This window comes from Sorex fumeus, unplaced genomic scaffold, assembly GCF_029834395.1.
Source record: "Sorex fumeus unplaced genomic scaffold, SorFum_2.1 ptg000122l, whole genome shotgun sequence".
NCBI classification, from domain to species: domain Eukaryota; kingdom Metazoa; phylum Chordata; class Mammalia; order Eulipotyphla; family Soricidae; genus Sorex; species Sorex fumeus.
In genome coordinates this window covers 53872822-53893888 of record NW_026606179.1, presented here as the reverse complement: position 1 = coordinate 53893888, position 21067 = coordinate 53872822, and the positions used below count along the sequence as shown (strand labels likewise).

Here is a 21067-nt window from a genome sequence, read left to right as displayed (position 1 = left end):
TTTGAAGATTCCGAGACCTGCCCGAGCCCAGAAAAGTTACAAACCCAGTGGTCACATTGAGGTTGACTGAGTACTTCCAAATTCTATACTCTGAATTTCAGATGCTTTTATGCATTCTAATGTGTGCTTCTGTAAGTACTTGTTTGACTGCTTCTTTGTAGATTGATGGCCCTACTTAAATTCCACAGGTTTATGAAGTTCAAGTTTCAAGGTTGGTTTATCTTTGTGCCATTTATCTACACAGTGATGGTTCTGGATTAAATTTGACCCTACTGTCATTATAAGAACACAGATTGAATTTAAGTAGCTTGTTTTCCATTCAAATAATCCAAAGGAAGAACAAATTTGGTATTACCATTTTTAATCTGTCTTATGTCAATATAAGTAAAACCATTGTTTTAAAAAAAAAGTTACAAACCCAGTGACACCTGGTCTTAAGTCTCTTCCCCATTTGGGGCCAGCCAGCCACCCCGACGCCTCTGTCCTCCACAAGAATGGACCACACGCTCTGCAGTTCACTGTTCGATGCTCGACTTAATGAATTACAAAGCTGAGATTCTTGTTCCAGCCCAGCAATTGGCTGTAGAAAAATAACAAAGGCCAAAGTGCCAGGCCAGAGGATAGAAACCTGGGGGTGCAGGCTGGCAGGGTTGAGGGGTGCGGGGGAGGCTGGACTGATGCCGGTGGGTCAGGCAGAGGTATGGGAGGTGCTGAGGTCGGCTGGCGCCCCGGGTTATCACCCAGCACGTGGGCCTTCTGGGGGTACCCGCAGCACGTGGCCCTCAATACAGAAGCTGGTAGACCTTGGCAGTGTTCCCGGAGCCCATGACCAGGTACTGGTTGTCTGAGGACACGTCACAGCACACGATATCAGCAGGGTCCTGGATCTGAGGGGTCATGTGACAGGCCAGAAGTCACCAACCCCCCATTCAGCCTCCCCAGAGGTGCCTCCCCAGGAAAGAAGTTCCGCTGGCTCTGGGCCCAATCCCCACACCTGGGCCCCGGTCCCTTCTGTCAGTACCTTGAACAGCCTCTGGAGAGAAGGTGTCGCTAAGCAATGGATGCTCTCGTCAAAACTTGCCACCAAGAAGCTCCCTGGCAAAGACAGGAGGACAGCTGGGTCTGCCTGCCATCCTGCCTGTCTCCAGTGGGATGAGGGAAGGGGACCCTTTCTCAGCCTCATTTCCCCTCCTCTGCCAGCCCCTTCCGCCTCTACCCCAACCCCTGCTGACTTTGGAGGGACCGAACATGCAAACAGTCAGAGGGGCTGAGGGCATGCATGCAGGGAGGGAGCCCTGAGCACAGAGCCAGGAGTAAGCCCTTAGCACCGGACGTAGCCCCCATACAAAACAACCAACAGAAAGGGGGGATGAGCAGAGAAGTGGGAGCAGGGTGGAGCCCGACAGGTGACTCAGTGGCAAACCGTGTGTTTCACACCTGTGAGACGCTGAGTTCAGCCCCTGGTGACATCCAGGATGCATCCTGGCGGGGCCGCAGAGTTTCCGGATGAGGAGGTGAGGGAAGGCAGGGGGCGGGCACTGCCGGGGGCAGACCCATGCGGGGGGCGGGAGGAGCCCTGGCACCCCTTACCGCAGGAGGCGAACTTGATACTGCTGTGGTAGGTGTACTTCTTCTCCACCATCACCTTAAACTTCTCCTTCCGGTGCGTGTGGAGGAGGATGAGGTCACCCATCTTCACGCCTGCCAGGATCCACTCCTCGCTGGGGTCGTGGGTAATGCTGAGGACCTGTTCGGGAGCAGGACGGGCACCGGCGCTCAGGGCCACCCCTGCTGCCCTCGGCACCCCCGGCCCGGGGCAGGCGGCTGGGTACCTCATGCTGGAGCTGGTGCTGCTGCAGCCTCTGGTAGCTCCTCAGGTCCCAGGAGTACACGGTGGCGTCTTCCCCTCCAGTCCAGAACTTGTTGCCCACAATGTCCACACAGCGGAGCCCGTACAGGGGGAGCTGGAGTCTCCTGGCGGGGAGCGACTCCCGTTCCCGTGTCGGCTGGCACTGGGAGCTTCACCCCAGGACACTCCGGGCACGTGAGGCACAGAATGAGCTCTGGACAGGTGCACTCCCCCCCCCCACAACGCCCCCCCACCCCCGGTCGTACCTGATCATGATCTGGTTCTGCACATCCCAGATCTCAACCATGCTTCTGGAACAAGTGACGCAGACGCGGGCATCCGCGGAGAGCGCCAGGGCCATGCAGGTGTGGGCCGCGGTGAGCAGCTGGGCCCTGATGCGTGGCACGGGCGCCAGGTCCCACAGCGTCACTCTCTGGGACAGCCCCGCCGTGAGCAGGGTCCGCTCGTCGGGGAAGAGCTTGCAGGTGTGGACGTAGATGTCGGGGTCATCCTGGACGAGGGGACCCGCTCTCGACACCGCCTCCCCGCCTCGGCCGCAGCCACGCCACCCTCCGCGCCCACCCCCGCCTTCTCCAACCCGCTTACCGGGAAGTTGAGCAGGGCCTGGGGGCTCCTGGCCGGGCCCTGCAGGGCGCGCTCGTCCCACACCTTGACGTAGCCATGGCCACATGTGTACACGTGGCGTGTGGAGCTGCTCACGGCCACGGCGTAGATTTTCTTTCTGTGCTGCAGGGTGCTCACCTTCAGGGGGTGCCGCGGGGCCCGAGGCCTCACCACCACATCTTCTGGAATGGGGGGCTGCAGAGCAGGCAGGGGGTGCTGTGATCTGTAGGGTCTGCCCCTGCCATCTGACCAGATCCCTCACAACCTTGTCCCTGTCACTTGATTGGATCCCTCTCAACCCTGCCCCTGCCAACTGAAATGATCCCTCACAGCTCTGCCCCTGCCATCTGACTGGATCCCTCTCAATCATGCCCCTGCCATCTGACCAGGTCCCTCACAACCCTGCCTCTGCCATCTTACCGGACCCCTCTCAACCCTGGCCTTGCCTTCTGACCGGATCCCTCACAGCTCTGCCCCTGCTGACTGACTAGATCCCTCACAACCTTGTCCCTGCCATCTGACTGGATCCCTCACAGCTCTGTCCCTGCCGACTGACCAGATCCCTCACAGCTCTGCCCCTGCCATTTGATTGCATCCCTCACTACCCTGCCCCTGCCATCTGACTGGATCCCTCACTACCCTGCCCCTGCCATCTGACTGGACCCATCACAGCCATGAGCAATTGCAAAGGGGAAGGAGAATGCCCCCCGAGTTCCATAAACCAGACAGACACTCACAATTGCTGCAAGGAAGGACAGGACATCATCATTGGAAGATGGTGATGTGCGAGGCTGGCCTGGAGGGGAAGAGCAGGAAATCGGGCTGCAGTGAGAACTCTGGGGTTCAGGAAAGAGACCTCCCCACACCAGCCAAGGGGGGGAAGGCCAGGCATTAATCCCTCCCGATATACCAACTCCCCTGGGGTCACTTACCCACATCCCTGCCAGGTCTGAAGCTACAATGGGAGGAGAAGGAACGGAGGGTGAAATGCAGAGTTCTGGGCTGGGGTTCACTGCCCCGCACCCTGTCGTCCAGGGACCTACCTGGGGCTGCTCTCTGCTGCTTCTCCCTGCACTGTGTCAGTGGGCAGAGCCACTGAGCTCAAGCCCCACAGCAGTGGGGAGTCGGGGGGCTGCTGGGGGCTGCCCTCGGACGAGCCTGGTGGGTCCTGTGCTTGGCGCCGACACCGCGGAGTGGCAGTGTCAGGGCTTTCCAGCTGGTTCCTCTCCTCTTCTGTGTCTTCATAAACGTTGATGATCTGGAACGGGGCCTCCTCTGCCTCGGCGCTCATGGTCCTGATCCCAAAGCCCCTGCGAGCACCCAGTGGTGGGGCCCTGGAAGCTCCAAAGAGCCCCCCCGCCCCAACCAGCTCCATTCTCCCCAGACTCACCTATCTTGCCGTGCTGGATGCTGGAAGGCCTCACGGGGAGCCAGTGACTTCTGGTGCTAGAGAAGCGAACAACCCCAGGCAGCCCTGCGCAAGGACATAGCAGAGGGGCAGGTGTGTGGTGGGGTCGATGGACTCCCTCTATGGGGAGGACTGGCCCTAAATGCGGGCAGCGACAGGGTTGGGATGAAGACTCCATCTGGGTGAGTGTGAGTGCCAACTGGGAGTTCTTCGTCTGAGACACACACACTGCATTTCCCGTCACATGAAATTTAACTTGCACACTTAGGCGGCTGAAAGTGTGAGCTTTGGCCAGGCAACGAAAGGCAGGTAACAGGACTCTCACTCCCAATACACACATCACATACCACATGCACATATCACACATCTCACAAACCTCGCACACATCACACACATGACACCTCAAACACACCTCATACACATCACATACCTCTGATGTATCACACACACTGCGCTTCACACGCATCACACATATTACATCTCATCCCTCGCATATACCAACACACCTCGCTTATACATCACAAACCTCACATACACACCACACACCTCATGTACATGCCATCACCTCACACACATCACACCTCACACACACCTCACAAATGTATCATATACCTCTCATACTTACCACACACCTCAAAAACACCTCACACACATACCTCATATACTTACCGCCACCTCAAAACATCACACCTCACATACATATCACACACCACACACCTCAGACACATACACATTACACAGTATCATACATATCACACCTCACACATCTCACATCCATCACATATACAACACACACCTCACACACATCTAATATACATCACATACCTCACATGTGTATCACATTTCACATACATATCACATGTGTCATACACATTGAACAGATCTCACACACATCTCTTACATATACCACACACATTACACAGCTACACACCAAACACATCACATATACCGCTTTGTTGGGAGGTGGCGATTGGGCACACTCAGACATGCTCAGGACTTATTACTGGCTCTGTACTCAGGGAATCCCCACTGGTGGAACTCAGGGGACCACGTGGGGTACTGCGGATCCAACCTGGGTCAGCTGTGTACAAGGCAAGCGCCCTACCCACTGTGCTATCTCTCCAGTTCCTCCCACCTCTTAGACGCCTCACTCACATCTCACCTCACAAATCACACATCACATGAGTCACACCTCACATATCCATCAGGCACACACCCATCTCACACATATACATCAGACACTGCACACACATTGTGAGGCAGTGGCCCCAGCTCAGGGGGAGAGGGGGTCCACTCACCGGTCCCCCCAAACATCAGGCTTTCTAGAAAGGGCCCACGGTCACTCTCACCAACGGAGTGAGACAACCCTCTTCCTTTCTTTCCCCTGGTCTGACCGAATTGGCCTGGCTATGCCCTTTCTCCTCTCTCCCCGCCGGGAATGTGGGGGGCCGGAGGAGCCTTTTCTGGTTTGGGGGTGCCAGGCTGGGGTGCCACCCGGGCATCCGGGCCTCTGAAACTGGGGCAGGCAGCCGAGTGCCTGGGAGGCTGTGCCCACCCAGACGGTGTCACTGGGCAAGTCGCGCTCAGCTCCACAACCCTGCTCAGAGGCAGCTTCTATCAAGCTGCCCTCCAGCCCCCAAATCTCTCCATTTCTCTCCTTCCCCTCACTCACAAACCTGCAGCCTCCCCAAACTTTCACGGCAGCCTTCAAGAGGTCGGGCCTCCGCTTGGTATCCACGACCTGGCCCTGACTCCAAGCCCAGCCTCTTCTCACCCTGCTGGAGACCTGACCAGATCCCCAAGAAACAGAAGCAAACCCAGGGCTCCCCAAGTCCCTGACAAGTCCAAGAGCATTTCCCCCACCCCCTTCTCCACGCAGCACACCCCTGAGGGTGTTCAGACCTTTCCTTCCGGGAGGAAACCCGTCAGCTGCAGGCATCCCCGGGCAGCTATAGTCCCATCCTGGAGGTGGGGTGGGGGCGACCCCCTGCGGGCTGGGGGAACCCGGAGGCGCTGGCTGGGGTCTGAGAGCCACAGTCACTGGGCGCTGGGGCGCCCGCTGGTGGAGGGTGCGGGAACAATGCAGCCCAAACCCCCTGATCTCCCTGGGCGGAGCAGCCTAGCAAAGTCTCCCGGGATCGATTCCCGGTCCTGCATCTGCGCGAGGCCCGGCCTGGGGTAATGGGTGAGAGGTCCACGGGGTGGGCTGGACAAGCCGCTGCTCGGACAGACGAGCAGAGGGAGGACAGGCGGGGCGGCGGGGAGCAGATCCGCGCCCTTCTGCCTGCAGGTTCCCGGGTTCTTCCTCTCTCCCTCGCGAGCCCCACCCCGCTGGGCGGAACTGCCAGGAATCGCACCTGTGTACCCACCGTGCTGCTGGGTGGAGCCGCCAGGGGTCGCACCTCTGTGCCCACGTGCTTCAAATTGGGGCCGCCAGGGGTCGCACCTGTGTGCCCACGTGCTGCTGGGCGGGGCTGCCAGGGGTTGTACCTGTGTGCCCACGTGTTATCTTAGGTTTGGGGCCACATCCAGCAGTGCTCGGGACTGACTCCTGGCTCTGCGCTCAGGAATGCTCCTGGCGGGCTGGGGAACACACTCGGTGATGAGGATGGGACGCGGGTGGGCTGCGCACCAGGCAAGCGCCTGATCCCCGTTGTCATGACTCCGTGTCTCTCCCCTGCGTGCCCACCCAGAACACCTGGATTCTGAGCCTGGGGCCCTCAGTGCTCTCTGGGGCCCCTCACGTCTCCCGTTAAAGCAAAACACTGGGCCATGGCCATCGTCCTTACACAAATGGGCAACGCGGGACCCGGGACAAAGTCTTCTTGGGGGAAGAGGCGTCGTCACGCTTCTCTGGAGGAGAAAGCATTGGGGCGGTGCCTCGATTCCCGCGTGCAAGGCGCTGCCCGCTGACCCGCCCGCCCAGGTGAGCGCACACGTGGGCACACAGGTGCGACCCCTGGCTGCCCCAATTTGAAGCACGTGGGCACAGAGGTGCGACCCCTGGCGGCTCCACCCAGCAGCACGGTGGGTACACAGGTGCGATTCCTGGCAGTTCCGCCCAGCTGTGGGAGGGCACACAAGTGCGACCCCTGGCAGCCCCGCCCAGCTGTGGGAGGGCACACAGGTGCAATCCCTGGCAGCTCCGCCCAGCAAGCAGCACGTGGGCACACAGGTGCGACCCTTGGCGGCCCGCCCAGCAGCACGTGGGCACACGGGCGTGATCCCCGCTGGCTGGCGCCTCAATCTCCAGCCGGTGCCATCCCTCTCCGGCTGCCCAAGGGAAGATCTGTCCATGGAGAGCTCGGATGCAGCTGCCCATGGGACCCTCAAGGCCAGCGTACAGCTGCGGGACGTGGCCACACGCGCGCTCACCCTTGCGTTCCTTGCAGCCCCGCCAAGCGGGACGCCCTTGCTCTTCAGTTAGCGGAATGGCCACCAGGGGCAGCAGGCGGCCCGGGCAGGCAGCCAGTGGCCGCTAATGGCTCCTGGGGGCTCCGTGTGCTGGCCGGGGCCCTGGGCCGCTCGCACTCACGTCAGAGAGTGCCCAGGTGTGAGCAGGCACGTGGCCCGGGCGGGCAAGAGGGCAGCGTGCCGCAGACAGCGTGGGGGATGCATCGTCTTGTCCCCATCCCCCACCCCCACCCCGGGACGCGTGGCTCTGGGCGGAAGGCAGACCCAGGGACCCTTACCGTGACCAGCCACGAGGAAGCGGGCAGCTGAGAGGGCTTCCTGGAGGCCGGGCTCGGGCTGCGTGTGGGTGGGATCTCAGGGCCCACGGGTGGGCGGGGCCGCAGTCCTGAGCACTGGGGCCATCTCGGGACCAGCAGGCTCGGGCCAGCCCGGAGAGCTGGCGGCAGACCCAGGCCCGGAAGGAACTGCTGGATTTGCCGAGCACGTGGTCTGCAGGGCACGTGCGGGCCCAGAGCTGTGCCAGCGAGCCCTGCAGGAGAAGGGGCGGTGTCTGCGCTGCGTGGGGCCCTGCACTGGGCCGACCCCTGGCCTCTGCTAGGGGAAGGGGCCTCTGAGCTGAGTGGACCATGCGGGGGGAAGGAGGCTGCGGACCCGGGAAGCTGTCTGGGAAGCACAGTCACTTCCGGGAAGAGAGGCCAAGGCAGCGCACGCAGCATGGGCACTAACCCCAGGGTGGCAGAGGTGGTACTGAGCATCGCCCAGGCTCTCCCTGGCCTGCTGGGTGGGTGCCCTGGAGGGAGCCACTTTTCCCTGAGCCTCAGTTTCCCCTCCTGATGTGAACAGGACGCAGACACTGCACGGGAGCAGGTCGCAAATGAGGGAGGCAGCCCTGGGCTGGGCCCCCACTCAGGGCAGGTGGTACTTCTGGGAGAGCCCCAGCTCCAGGGCCTGGGCCTTCCCCGGACACAGGGAGCTAGGCCAGGGTTATTCACTGCCGGCTGGTGCTGGGGAATGAGCTCCTCTCCCTGCTCTTGTCCTTAGGTCTGAGCTAGATGCCCAGGGAGCTGGACTGCCCCGGTCAGACACAAACCCTCTGGCTGGAGGGCAGGCGGGGCAGAGAACACTGGTGGCCCATCTGGGACTTCCAGGACTATCCTCAGTGCCTGGCTTCTAGAGTCACAGCAGGAACCGCAGGTCCCCTCCCCGTCCCCAATAGAGACCATCTGGAGAAAGCTGCTCCTCCACCAGCTCTGGTTTGTGTCCTAGGCAGGGGTGCCATCCGTCCCCTGGGCTTCAGTCTCCCAAATAAACCAAGGGCTTGGGCCCCATGCTTTGGAGTCCTCCTGGGTCTGTGCTCCAGACACACCCAGAAGTGTCCTGAGCCTCCTTTGTGTTCTGGGGCCCTGGAACCTCCCTCCACCTATGCTCAGCCTGGTGGTGATGGTGTGTGTGGGGGAAGAGGGGTCCGGGATGGCATCCCCAAGGCTCTAATGTTCGACTGTGCCCACAGCTTCCTTTGAAGAAAGCAGCACTCCTGACAGTCTGCTTGAGCTACACAGGGTATATCCGCAAGGATGCCCCGGGAATGTGTAAGAGGGAACCCTGGGGGAACAGTGTGGATTTGGGGGGGAGGGGCAGTCTGTACAAATGGGTTATGGCAGAAGCAAGGTTTTGGGGTTTCCTGCACGTGCAGGTTTTAGCGTTCTCTCCATACAGACTTGACATCGGACGCATTTTCTCTTTTCCAAAATCATGTTATCATTTACTGGGTTTCTATTCTTTATCTTTTCCTTATAAGGTATCTTCATGTATTAAATATCTTTTCTTTCCCTAAATTTACAAAGGCCATCTGGTCAGTATTTTCCCTTATGGTTGGCTTCGAGTTTTCTCTTTGACTAGAAGGGTTTCTTCCATACCATGAAAATATTTACTCATTTCCTTTTTTAAGGAAATCTTTATTGTTTTTCCATTGTACAAAAGTGATACATGCTTACTGTTTTAAATGAAAGGGAGATAAATCTAGGCAGACTAAATAGAATTCTCTATCCAAGAATAAAATTTCTCTCCATTTATTCAAATTTTCTTTTAAGGACATTCTATTGGAGACATAATTTTTATATAAAGTTCATGGAAATTTATTCAGAGGAAAAAGCTATCCTTACTGCTGCTGGGAATGGGATATTTTCTTCCCTTTTGCTTTCTAATTGTCATTATGAAACCAGCAATTTGCAGACACTACTTTCTAACTGGTTGTCATTCCTGATGAAAAATTCATAAAATGGAAATAATTCTTTCCATGGGAATACTGCTGTATTTCTTCCTCGCCTGCTCTCCCATCCAGGTGAATTTTATGATCCTCAATCCATCTCTGCATCAACCCCAAGTTTCCTACATCTACCTCAGTCTCAGGATTTCCCTTCACGGTGGATGTTTTGATGCTGGCTAAGCTGGAAGCTAAACCTAAAGGCCTTTCCACACACATCACACACATGGGGCTTCTTCCAAGTATGGACCGTCTGATGGATGATGCAGTCGGAACTGTAGCTGAAGCCTTTGCCACATTCCACACATCGGAAGGGTTTGTCCCCTGTATGGCTTCGCTGATGCCGGATTAAATGGGCGTTAACGTGGAAGGCTTTCCCACACTCCTTACACTGGAAGGGTTTCTCTCCAGTATGAATTCTCTGATGCACGATGTAATCAGAACTACAACTGAAGGCTTTCTCACACTCCATGCACTTGAAGGGTTTCTCCCCTGTGTGTATTCTCTGGTGTCTCGTCAGTTTGGCATTGATGCTGAAGGCTTTCCCACATTCTTTACACTGGTACGGCTTTTCTCCAGTATGGATGCGGTGGTGATCCATGAGGTTTCTTTTCGACGCAAAGCATTTCCCACACTCATCACAAGCAAAGGGCTTCTCCCCAGTGTGAGTCCTCTGGTGCTGCATCAGTTTCGCATTGACGTTGAAAGCCTTTCCACACTCGTGACACTCGTAGGGCTTCTCGCCACTGTGGATTCTCAGATGCTGCCGAAGCTGGGAGTTGCACCGGAAGGATTTGCCACACTCAGTACACTCATAGGGTTTCTCACCTGTGTGGATTCTCTGGTGCTGGATTAACTTCCCCTTGGTGCTAAAGGCTTTCCCACATTCAGCACATGAGTGTGGCTTCTCACCCGTGTGGGTTCTTTGATGTTGCGTGAGTTTTGCATTATTACTGAAGGCTTTGCCACATGCCAGACACTGACAGGGCTTTTCTCCTGTGTGAACTCTCTGGTGTTGCCTCAGCTGGGAGCTACAACGGAAGCCTTTCCCACACTCATCACACTCATAAGGCTTCTCTCCCGTATGGATTCTCTGGTGTCGGATTAGCTTGGCATTAACGTTGAAAGCTTTCCCACAGTCATTACACTCAAACGGTTTCTCCCCAGTGTGGACTCTCTGGTGTGTGATATAGGCAGAGCTGCAACTAAAGCCATTCCCACACTCCTTGCACTGATAGGGTTTCTCCCCCGTATGGATTCGCTGATGCCGACTGAGGCTCCCATTGATACTGAAGGCTTTCCTGCACACTGGACACTGATAGGGCTTCTCCCCACTATGCACTGTCAGGTGTGTGAGGTAATGGGAACTGTAACGGAAGCTTTTCCCACACTCCGCACATCTGAAGGGCTTCTCGCCACTGTGGAGACTCTGATGCCATGTTGATTTTACATGAACGCTGCAAAAGGCTTGACCACACTCCTCACACTGGGAGGGCTTCTCCCCAGCGTAGCAACTGGGAAGCTGATGCAGTGGAGAATTACACCTAAAGCTTTCCACCAACTCTTCACGTTTGAAAGGTCCTTCCCTGGTATGAATGATTTCATGCTGACAATGTTTTGTGTCAAAGCTGAAGCCCTTCTCCAGCTGTGCACACTCAGAAGACAGCTCCCGGGAGCAGGCCTCATCCTTCACTGATACAACAATGACACTGTAGTTTTCTTTCTCCCTGCTTGCTACTACGTGTACTTCCTGGTATTTCCCTAGAATGCAGGGTTCTGCAAAGTTAGTTTTCTGAGAAGAGTTCCTCTGAAGTTCAAAAGACATCTCTTTTTTTCCATACATTTCCTTTGTTAAATTATTGACAGTAGGGGTACCAATACTTTCTGCAAAAGTAGAAAACATTAAGTGTTGTGTAAGTAACCATGTTGGAAAAAAATACTTATGCTAAAAAGAATAAAAGGGTACAGTAATTAAGGGGCTCTTCAGTAGCATCAGACTAGATCAAAGAACCCAAGGTTCAAACATAAGGAAGAATTAAAATGAAGGTAGGAAGAAATAAATCCATAAATGCAAACCAGAAAAGATCCAACTGAACAACAACAAAAAAATTCTCTTTTATAGATGAGAAACAGAACGTAGAGTGGCTTCCATTGTATATACAGAAGATTTTAAAAAAAAAACTGCTTATAAGTATAAAGCAAACAATTTCTAGAATACTACATGAAATTGACTAAATGGCACAGGAAATCTAGCAGAATTTCCTCCATATACACTTTATTTTTTGGCAAGTGCCATTAAAGTAATGATCTGAGCAGTCAGCATCTCTGGCTGAAATAAAGCACAATGACAGAGCATAAGCTTCTGACAGTCGCCAGCACCAAAAAAATAAACAGAAAAATATGGTAATACTCCATCCTGCATCAGTTACTTTATTTACCCATTCTTCCCATACTGAGAACTCTGGCTGTTTCCAATACTTTGATTTATGCAAAATTATGACTAACTTTTGTTATTCACTGTGTGACTGTCAACATCTCTAATAACTTCAGGGAAAGCCCAGGTTATCAAGACAAGCCTGCAAGGTTCTTCATAGATGCTGCAAAGACCCCTTCAGAAAAGACTATCCATACACAAATACCAACAATAATGTTTTTGCAGCAGTCCTGTCGCCACTGTTGTAGATACTTTTATCTTTGGGGGATACAGCCAGTGGTGCTCAGGGCTTCCTCCTGACTCTATGTCCAGGGATCACTCCTGGCAGTGACTGGCAGACAGTATGTGGTGCTGATCAAACCAGGATCAGCCGCATGGAAGGCAAGTGCCCTCCCTGCTGTATTATTGCTCCAGCCGCAAATTGCTTAAATTCTAGCTGGGACTCCTGAGAATGTTCTTTGGTTTTGGGGTTCGCACCTGGCAGTACTCAGGGATTATTCCTGGCTCTGTGCTCAAGGATCACTCTGGTGGGGCACCATAGATCATATGGAATGTCAGGGATCGAACCCAGGTTGGACAAGCACATTGCAAGTGCCCTACCCACTGTACTATCTCTCCAGCCCCAAAAATATTTTTAAGAAAAAACAACCCTGCCGAATAGGAAGCCTTGTGCCATGTACCTGCCCCTTCTACCCACCCTGTGCACACACGATTCCTCACCCAGTTTGTCTGTTCGAACTGACCGATGTTTCTACCCTCAGCTAAGTACAACAATAGTTATTCAAAAACTGGAAAGACTTAAGAAATGACGAGGGCTAAGGATAAAATCCAGACTTCTGTACTTAAGAACCTCAACAGTATCACCTTATCCTCACTTTTTTTTTAATTGCTATTTTTTATTTTATTTATTTGTCTTTTTGGGTCACACCCAGCAATGCACAGGGGTCATTCCTGGCTTGGCACTCAGGAATTACTCCTGGTGGTGCTCAGGGGACCATATGGGATGCTGGGAATTGAACTCAGGTTGGCCACGTGCAAGGCAAATGCCCTACCCACTGTGCTATTGCTCCAGCCCCCGTATCCTCACTTTGTGTCAAGAACTGTCTTCTGCTTGCTTTGGTTTGTTGTCCACGCCCAGCAGTGCTCAGGCTACTCCCAGATTGGTGCTCAGGAGTTGCTCCTGGTGGTGCTCAGGAGCACTAAGTGAAGCCAGGGAGAGGACCCAAATAATGTAATCCACTAATTTTGTTAGAAAAAAAAAGAGATTTTGAGTAATTAGGAAAAACATGAGAATAAAGCATCTGAAAAATGGTTGTCCTTTGAATGAGAATGAAATGGCAAAACTGCAAAAATAGGAAGATTTCGGCTGTGCCAATTAAAACTTAATTTAGATTTCACAGTGTGTAGCTGGCCACTAAATGCAGTACCCTGGGTTGGGGAGTGTGACTCTGCTGAGGACCTGGTCCAGTTCTGGCACATGTCTTGTAGGCATCCCCCTGTAAGGCCTAAGGACAAGTAATCGACAAAGTGGCCTGCTTATATGCCACTGCCTACTTTCTCACTGAAGTGTCCACCTTTGCCTCCTTTCGGGCCTCCCAGGCTTCCTTACCTCTGCAGAGGCCTCCTGCAGCCATCAGCGCTCCACCTCCCTCCAGCTGGGAGACCACGTCAGGCCTGAGGATGGGAAGTCCTGTTTGGAAAAGGAGGGGGGCAGGTGAGCAGTGTCCCCCAAAAGAGCTCCTGATATCTTCCCGGAGGGTCTTGGCAATGGGGAAGGAAGCACAGAGCCCCCAGCATCTGTGCCTCGGGATGACGGGGATCTGGGGGCAGGGGTGCTGGGGGAGTGCAGAGGGTTGGGAAGGCTCCGGCTGTGGGCTCCAAGGGCAATGGGGGAGTCTGGCCCAAGGGATCTTTTGAGAACACAGTGACCCATGGGGAGGCTGGGGAGGTGTAGGAGGGGTGCACTGCACCCGAAACCCAGCGAAATGCAAGTCAGTCCCACATGAACACACATCCCAGATGAGGGCTCCCAGTTCGCCCTGCCCAGCAATCCCTAATTTTGGGGGGTCAGGAATTTCAGCGCCACCCCACCCCACTCCTGGGCTTTCCATACAGTAAAGGATGAACAGCCAATAAGGGGAAGCCAGGGGACCCCAATCCAAGCGTGGGACCCCAGGGAAAGGCTCACCCAGGGCAGCCACATTCCGGAAGTTCTCCAGCATCACGTCCCTGTAGAGGATCCGCTGTGCCAGGGACAAGCCAGCCCACTCCGCCTGGGTGAAGTACACGGCCACATCCTCGAAGGTCACCGACTTCTGAAACAACAGGGTCCTGCTGCCCTAGGGCCAAGTGCAGGGCTCCGGCCCTAGGTGGGGGGCAGAGGGCAGCATGAGGGCTGGGGAGTGTGGGAGGAGACACCACCACCGGGATGGAGACTGGAGGGAGACGCAGGCAGACAGGCCCTTCTCGCGGTCACTCCACTCCCGGTCCACCCTGTGCGCAGGCATCCACAGCTGGGGTGAACCTCTACACCCTGCAGCCACCACCAGCAGCCCACTGCACCCTCTCCAGACCCTGCTTCCCGGGCTGCTGGTTACACTGCACCCCTCAACCCCATCCCCACCCCCTCCCCGCCTGGAGCTGCTCCCAAAGTACAGCCAGGGGCTGGAGCAATACCACAGCGGGTAGAGCGTTTGCCTTGCACGCAGCCCGACCCGGGTTTGATTCCCGGCATCCCATATGGTCCCCTGAGCATGGCCAGGAGTAATTCCTGAGTGCATGAGCCAGAAGTAACCCCTGTGCATCGCTGGGTGTGACCCAAAAAGCAAAAAACAAACAAAATAACCCCCAAAGCACAGCCAGACCCCCCATGCCATGATGCTGCCCATTCAGTTCAGCACCCAGGGAGGGAGTCACCCTTCTGCTTCTAGTATCTTCACGAAAACCAACCCTCCTGGGTGGAGCCTACGAGAGGCCCGAGTTCAATCCCTGCTGGTGTGCTCTCCACCCACCATGAAGCCACCCTTGGCTCCTCTCCCCAGCTTCCCCGAGACGCTGCGGCAGGGCAGCGGCTTCCCTCAGGGCATTCCCATAGGACCTGATTTCCTGCTCTGTGGGCCTCACAGGCTCTGCCCCTGCCAGCCCGGTGCCCACCATCCAGGCAGCTGCAGCCTTTCACCTCTGCCCCCTTGGCCTCTGTACCAACCCGGGCGGGGGCACCCCAACTGCCTTTCAGCAACTGTCTGTCAGGATCTGTCTTCTGGATTCCTCTGACCTCCAGCCAACACAATTCTTGCCCAGCCTCTGGGTCCTCTGGGAGTCCCTCATGTGCGCCCTGGAAGAGATCCAGAAGCTTCTCTGCCCACCAATTACCGGGTGAGCAGGGGCTTCCTCTGGAACCCAGCCGGAGGCAGGAGGCCCCAGAACTTTGAGGATGGCTGGCGGCTGGTCCCCACTCCTCACGCCACCCCCGGTCCTTGGATGTGGCCATGCACCCCCCAGGGCTGGGTCTTGCCTGCATGACCACGCTGCTCATGACGACCCCCAGGGTCTGGGAATGGAGGAACTTCCTGCAGCGCTCGCCTTGCTTTGACGCCCCGAAAATGTTACTCCCGACACAGCTGCTCCAAGTCGGGCCTCATCACTGGTGCCCACGCTGTCCCAGGACTGAGCAGTAACAGGCACTGGATGACACCGTCAGCGGACAAGTCACCTATCCATTTCCCTTGCAGGTCCCAGAGTCAGGCAAGTGCTTGGATGCTACTCGGGGACAAGGGTCATGCTGCAATGAGCTACAGACTCCACGTGGGCCCCGTAACCAGCAGAAACTTGGTTTGTGAGCTCACATCTGCTGTGGATGGGCATCCCGGGTTCTGCAGAGAGGTCACAAGGTGCCCTCAGTCCCCCTGGCCCCTTGGTCTTTCCCTGCCTCGGGCCCACTCCCCTGTCCAGCAGCCACACCCCGCGCACCCCAATGCTGCCCTCCCTCCTCCGGGGCGGGCGCTGCATGGAGTCAGTTCCTCGGCTGTGCCCCTACCAACTGCCCCTCAGCGCAGGCGCCCCGTGCCCTTCTGCGCAGCTGCCAAAGCCAAGGACGCACAGCTCACCTGGGGCCGGGCTGGCAGGAGCAAGGTCGCCATCGCCTGCACACCGGTCTGGAGCTGAGAAAACAGACAAAGGTGAGACAAGACGCGGAGCCAGAACAATCCAGAAGGTCGGGCCCCAGGCAGCCCGTCCAGAAGAGAAGGGCAAGGGCTGCCACAGGAAGGAGGGATGGCACAGGGCACCGACTGTCATCAGCCACCAACCTTGGCAATCTGACACTACCATATATACTCCACACATAGCCTACAGAAACATCCCCCACACATACACACATAACACACACACACACTCCACACATATACATACACCACACACTCTACACACATCACACTCGCTCCACACATATACCACACACACTACACACAGAACACACACATATACATTCATCACACACAACCACACTACACCCCGCACACATCCACCATATATACATACCCCACACATCCACACCCCACACACATCCCAGCATTATATTCCCCACCATATACACACTACATCCCACACCCCACACACATACACCATACATACACACACTATCTACACCACATACATACCTCCCCGTATCCCGTACCCCACACCACACATACCATCTTACCATATACATACCAGACACATACAACATATACTACACACCAACACACCTCATACATACACCCCATATATATATATATACACCACACACAGATCACACCTTACACCCCACACACATACACACACAGACACACACACACATCACAAACACCCCCATATCCTGCCCGTTTCCCCGACAGCTGAGTGCCTTCCAAGGTCCCCATGCTGCCAGAGAGATGGTGGGAGGCCCCGAGGCTCTGGATGCTGGGTCATAAGTGGGGGCCAGAATCGGGAGGCGGTCTGGAGCACAGCACCTGCCTTACATGTGGGAGGCCCTGGGTTCCATCCTGGAACTGCCAAAATACAAAGGGGCGGGGGTTCTGACTAGTCCTGGCCCCCCAATTCCTGAGGTGACTGAGAAGGCTGTGAAGCCAGGGCTCTCAGGGTACTGGAGAGCCTAGGACAGTAGGAGGGTGGCTCACCCAGGTCGGAATTGCGGGGATGGTCCCCACATGTACAGCCATGAGACCCCAGGGCTCTCAAAGTTCCTGCAGGCTGGACTGAGCTACCTGTGGGCACACATGCCCCAGCACTCTGCCCGCTGTCATGGCTTCCCTGCCCCCATGCCCACCCTTCCTGTCCCCCAGCTTACACTACCCAAGATGCTTTTGTGCACACAGGCGCACATCCTCGGCTGCAAGCGGCCTCTCGAGCTTCTCTAGGTCTCCCCATTTATTCACTCAGCCTCCTTTCCCATCTGACCTAAGACACGCCAGGCCCTAAGCACAGGCACTGTGTCCCAGAGATGTGCATCTCCTGGTTGGGTGACTCAGGACTCATTTCTAACTGATTCTCACTTCCAACAAAGGACAAAGATGATTGGGTGGACATCGCTGTTCATAGCCTCTGGCCTTACTGCACGGTGTTCACATAAACTGATCTGTTTACCTCTGACTCACTGTGAGGCTGTTTTTTGGTTTCTGCTGCTGCTATTGTTACTGTTTCTGTTGGTGGTGGAAGCACCAGAGAGAAAATACTTCAGGCTGTCCTGTGCCTCAGTGGTACAGGATAAGCTTCACCTCTATGAGAGGCTCAAGCCTCAGCTCGACCTCAAAAAAAAAAAAATCTATGGATAATCTGAACACCTATTCCAGGATGGAAGGTCAGAGCATTCCATCTGAACCTAGCCAACTCAACCAATTTAATAACAAGCTTCTTCTCCATAAAACATGATTGCAAGTTAGCCAGGAAGGAACTTCACAAAACACTGAGCTCATGTAGCCCCATGGGGAAAATTATATCAAACATAAAGATAAAAATAGATTACAATTTGGAGAGTCCTGAAGGGAATTTTGGGCCACTTCTGGCAATCCTTGGGGCACCATATAGTGTCAGGTATCGAACCCAGGGGCCAGCATGCAAAGGACACGCTGCAGCCCTTTGAACGATCCCCACAGCCCCTGGAACACAATTTAAACTGTATCAGGGAACAGCAAAGTCCACTTCCCAGTCCTTCTTATAAGCACAGGCCAGTCTCAATGAATACCCCTGCAAAATCCTAAAATGAGTGATAAGCTCTGCTGGGTCTATAAAGTGAACAACCGTGACTAAGAGATCACTCTCCAAAACCGAGTAAAGCTCAGTATTAAATATGGATGATATGCTTTCCACAGAGATAAATTAAAGATACACACACATAATCTCCATCATAGATGCCAAAGGCATTTAATATGTCGACAGCAGGCTGGAAAGAAAGTACGGTGGGTATGGTGCTTGCCTACATGTGGCTGACCTGGGTTTCCATCCCAGCACCCTCTGTGGTCCCCTGTTGTGCCCCGTCCACCACCCCTGCCCCGGCAAAAAAAAAATAAAGTCAATGCCAAGTCCCAATTTTAAACTTAGACTCTAAGAAACTCTCATACAAATAAGATACAAACAAAATTGTTTCAGTTAGTATTTTAATAGCAAAAGGAACTGGAAGCAATCCTCATGCCCACTGAGAACGCAGAAGTTGTTGATTCCTGCTGGAACGGAACCCAGCAGCCAAAATGAACAACTCACAACTGCACATAATGTGGATGTGAACAGAAACACAACCTGACCTATGAGAGTTCCCGATTACCACTCACACTGTGATACCATTTTCATGATACACAAACACTTTAACTACAGACATGTGATAAAAATGAGTTTAAAAAGAGGCTACAAATAACACAAAGTCCAAGATACCTCTAAGGCCGGGAGCTGCATGTGTGTTCACGGGTGATCCTTTATCACTATGCTGTTAAGCGTCCTGCCAGAAGCAAATGACATTTAATAAAGATAACATATTTCTTGCTATGATTTAGGGTGACTTCAAAGTGCAGGGTCTGAGCGGTACAGCAGGTAGGGCATTTGCCTTGCATGTGGCTCATGTTCAAACCCCAGCATCCCAAATGGTTCCCCAACCCCACCAGAAGTGATCCCCGAATGCTGAGCACAGTAAGCCTTGAGCACTGCTGGGTGTGCTTTGTTCCACCCCCACGCAGCCAAAAAAAAAAAAAAAAGCAAAATGCTAAAGTTAACTATCTATCTTTCATTTTAAGAAGAATGAAAGTAGAGCATGCAGAGCAGTTTAAGAAAATACACATGTGGGTTGGGGCAACAGAACAGTAGATAGCACCCAGCACCCCATATGGTCCTTTGAGCCCACCAGGAGTGATTTCTGAGTGCTGAGTCAGGAGTAACCATAAAGCATTGATGGGTGTGGTTCAAATATATATGTGTGTGTGTGTACACCCATTTTTGCAGAGAGAGAGACAGAGCGTGTGCGAGAGCACAGAAACTGAGAATGGTTGCCTCTAGGGTGAGTGGGTAGTGAGTGCGGAAGGAGCCCAAGAGAGAAAACAATGGAAGAAAATGGGGTAGAAAGGCAGAGAAAAAGAGACACTTGTCTAAGTGAGCTTCTGTGTAACTGCGACTTTAATCCTAGTCATGGCACAAGGTTCAAATACACAGACTTGAAATCAACCACCCAAGAGGAGGAGATGGGGAGGACACAAGAAGGAAGAAAATTCAGCAAATGTTTCATACATGAATGTTAGTATTTCTCCCACTGAAATAGTGAGAAATAAACTTCAGAAAACTGCTTTGCTCTTGGCTTGGTTTTGGACCATAACTCATGGAGTTGGAGACTAGTACTCTGTGCTCTGGAGTCCCTCTCGGTGGCACCTCAGGGCCTATGCAGTACCAGGTATCATATCCAGCCTTTCTGGATACAGAACATGTGCTCAGTCTTCTGAGTTACCTATGACTCCAGAAACAGTATTAAAAAAAAAAAATCTATGCTCTGGGCTACTCCCAGCTCAGTGTTCAATGACCAAGCAGTTCCAGGGATGGGCGTATTACCAACAACTCCCGCACTTCAGTCCTCTGAGCTAGCTCCCCTTTCCAGAAAACCGTATTTGGGGGGGTGGGAGAGTTCGCTCAATGGTATGCGGATGGATTCCCTGGAGTCAGGTGTGGTCCAAAACAGAAAGAAATCAAACCAGTATTTTCAATAAAACCAAAGACCTAAAGACCGGGGCCCGAATAGTGTGCACCAGCTACCAAACTTGCTTCTCACAAGATGCCAACGCTGGAACCCTCCCACATCTATTCTGGGATGTGCAAACCGTCACCGCAGTGCAGAAAGCAAGCATTAGCCTGGCCCTGTCATCTCACACCTCATGCTCCTGTGCTGACACTGCAACTGACCCAGCTACCGCTGCCCGCCTTCTACCTGCCGGGTTCCGTCTGCTGCCCGGATGCTCAGGGCATCTCTGCGGTCTCCCAGCTCCTACCTGGCCTGACTCACGAGCCTGTGTCGGGAGCTGGGGAGCACCCGGCCCGAAGTCCCCGGGGAGCTCCCAGCGATCAAACCAGATCCAAAGACCCGTCAGCTCTCACCGCTGCATCCCGGGACACACCCCACCTCCCGACTGCACCCACACTCCCAGCCCAGAGCCCTGGGACATCCTGCGGGAACCGGTCAACGGTCACCGGCCGGAGGCTTCGGGACAGTGATAGGAACCCGGGTTTCGCCTTCCACGGGATCCGACGGATTCGGCCCGCAACGCCGACCTGCTCCGCTCCCCCGGCCCGGGGCAGCCCGCCGCAGCCAAGCGTGTGTGCCAGGCCCACGACGCCCACAGCCTCCGGGCCCAGACACCCATCCCGCCGCCACAGCCCCCGCACTCACCTGTGCGGCCGGCGGCTCCGCGGCGCAGCCGGAAGCGCGTCACTAGCCGGGGCCGAGCCTCTCTAGGAGCCGCGGCGCGCCGTCTCGATGCTCTCGGCCGGGCCCCTGCGGGCGCGCAGCCTTTGCTGCGAGGTCCCGTTGCGCCTGGCGCCTTTGTGGTTCTACCGAGAGCGTCATCCCAA

At 54.7% G+C, this 21067-nt stretch overlaps 2 protein-coding genes across 5 annotated transcripts; both read right to left on the bottom strand.

Annotated features, from left to right (window-relative positions):
* Nucleotides 1-782: 782 nt before the first annotated feature.
* Nucleotides 783-3764, bottom strand: TLE7 (TLE family member 7). Its single transcript, XM_056136138.1, has 9 exons — nt 3517-3764; nt 3406-3428; nt 3211-3269; nt 2456-2668; nt 2116-2360; nt 1833-1974; nt 1591-1747; nt 1022-1095; nt 783-887 (listed from the first exon to the last, which is right to left on the bottom strand). The coding sequence occupies exons 1-9, from the start codon at nt 3762-3764 to the stop codon at nt 783-785; spliced, it is 1266 nt and encodes a 421-aa protein (XP_055992113.1).
* Nucleotides 3765-9131: 5367 nt separating this feature from the next.
* Nucleotides 9132-18962, bottom strand: ZNF23 (zinc finger protein 23). Of its 4 annotated transcripts, none has more exons than XM_056135975.1 (5): nt 18896-18960; nt 16099-16152; nt 14181-14307; nt 13602-13682; nt 9132-11442 (listed from the first exon to the last, which is right to left on the bottom strand). In XM_056135975.1, the coding sequence occupies exons 1-5, from the start codon at nt 18914-18916 to the stop codon at nt 9701-9703; spliced, it is 2025 nt and encodes a 674-aa protein (XP_055991950.1). In that variant the 5' UTR covers nt 18917-18960; the 3' UTR covers nt 9132-9700. The 4 variants fall into 4 exon arrangements, with proteins under 4 accessions (XP_055991950.1, XP_055991951.1, XP_055991952.1 ...); XM_056135976.1 differs by having other exon boundaries at nt 9133-11442; nt 14181-14357; nt 18896-18962; XM_056135977.1 differs by having other exon boundaries at nt 9133-11442; nt 14181-14323.
* Between the last annotated feature and the right edge of the window lie 2105 nt (nt 18963-21067).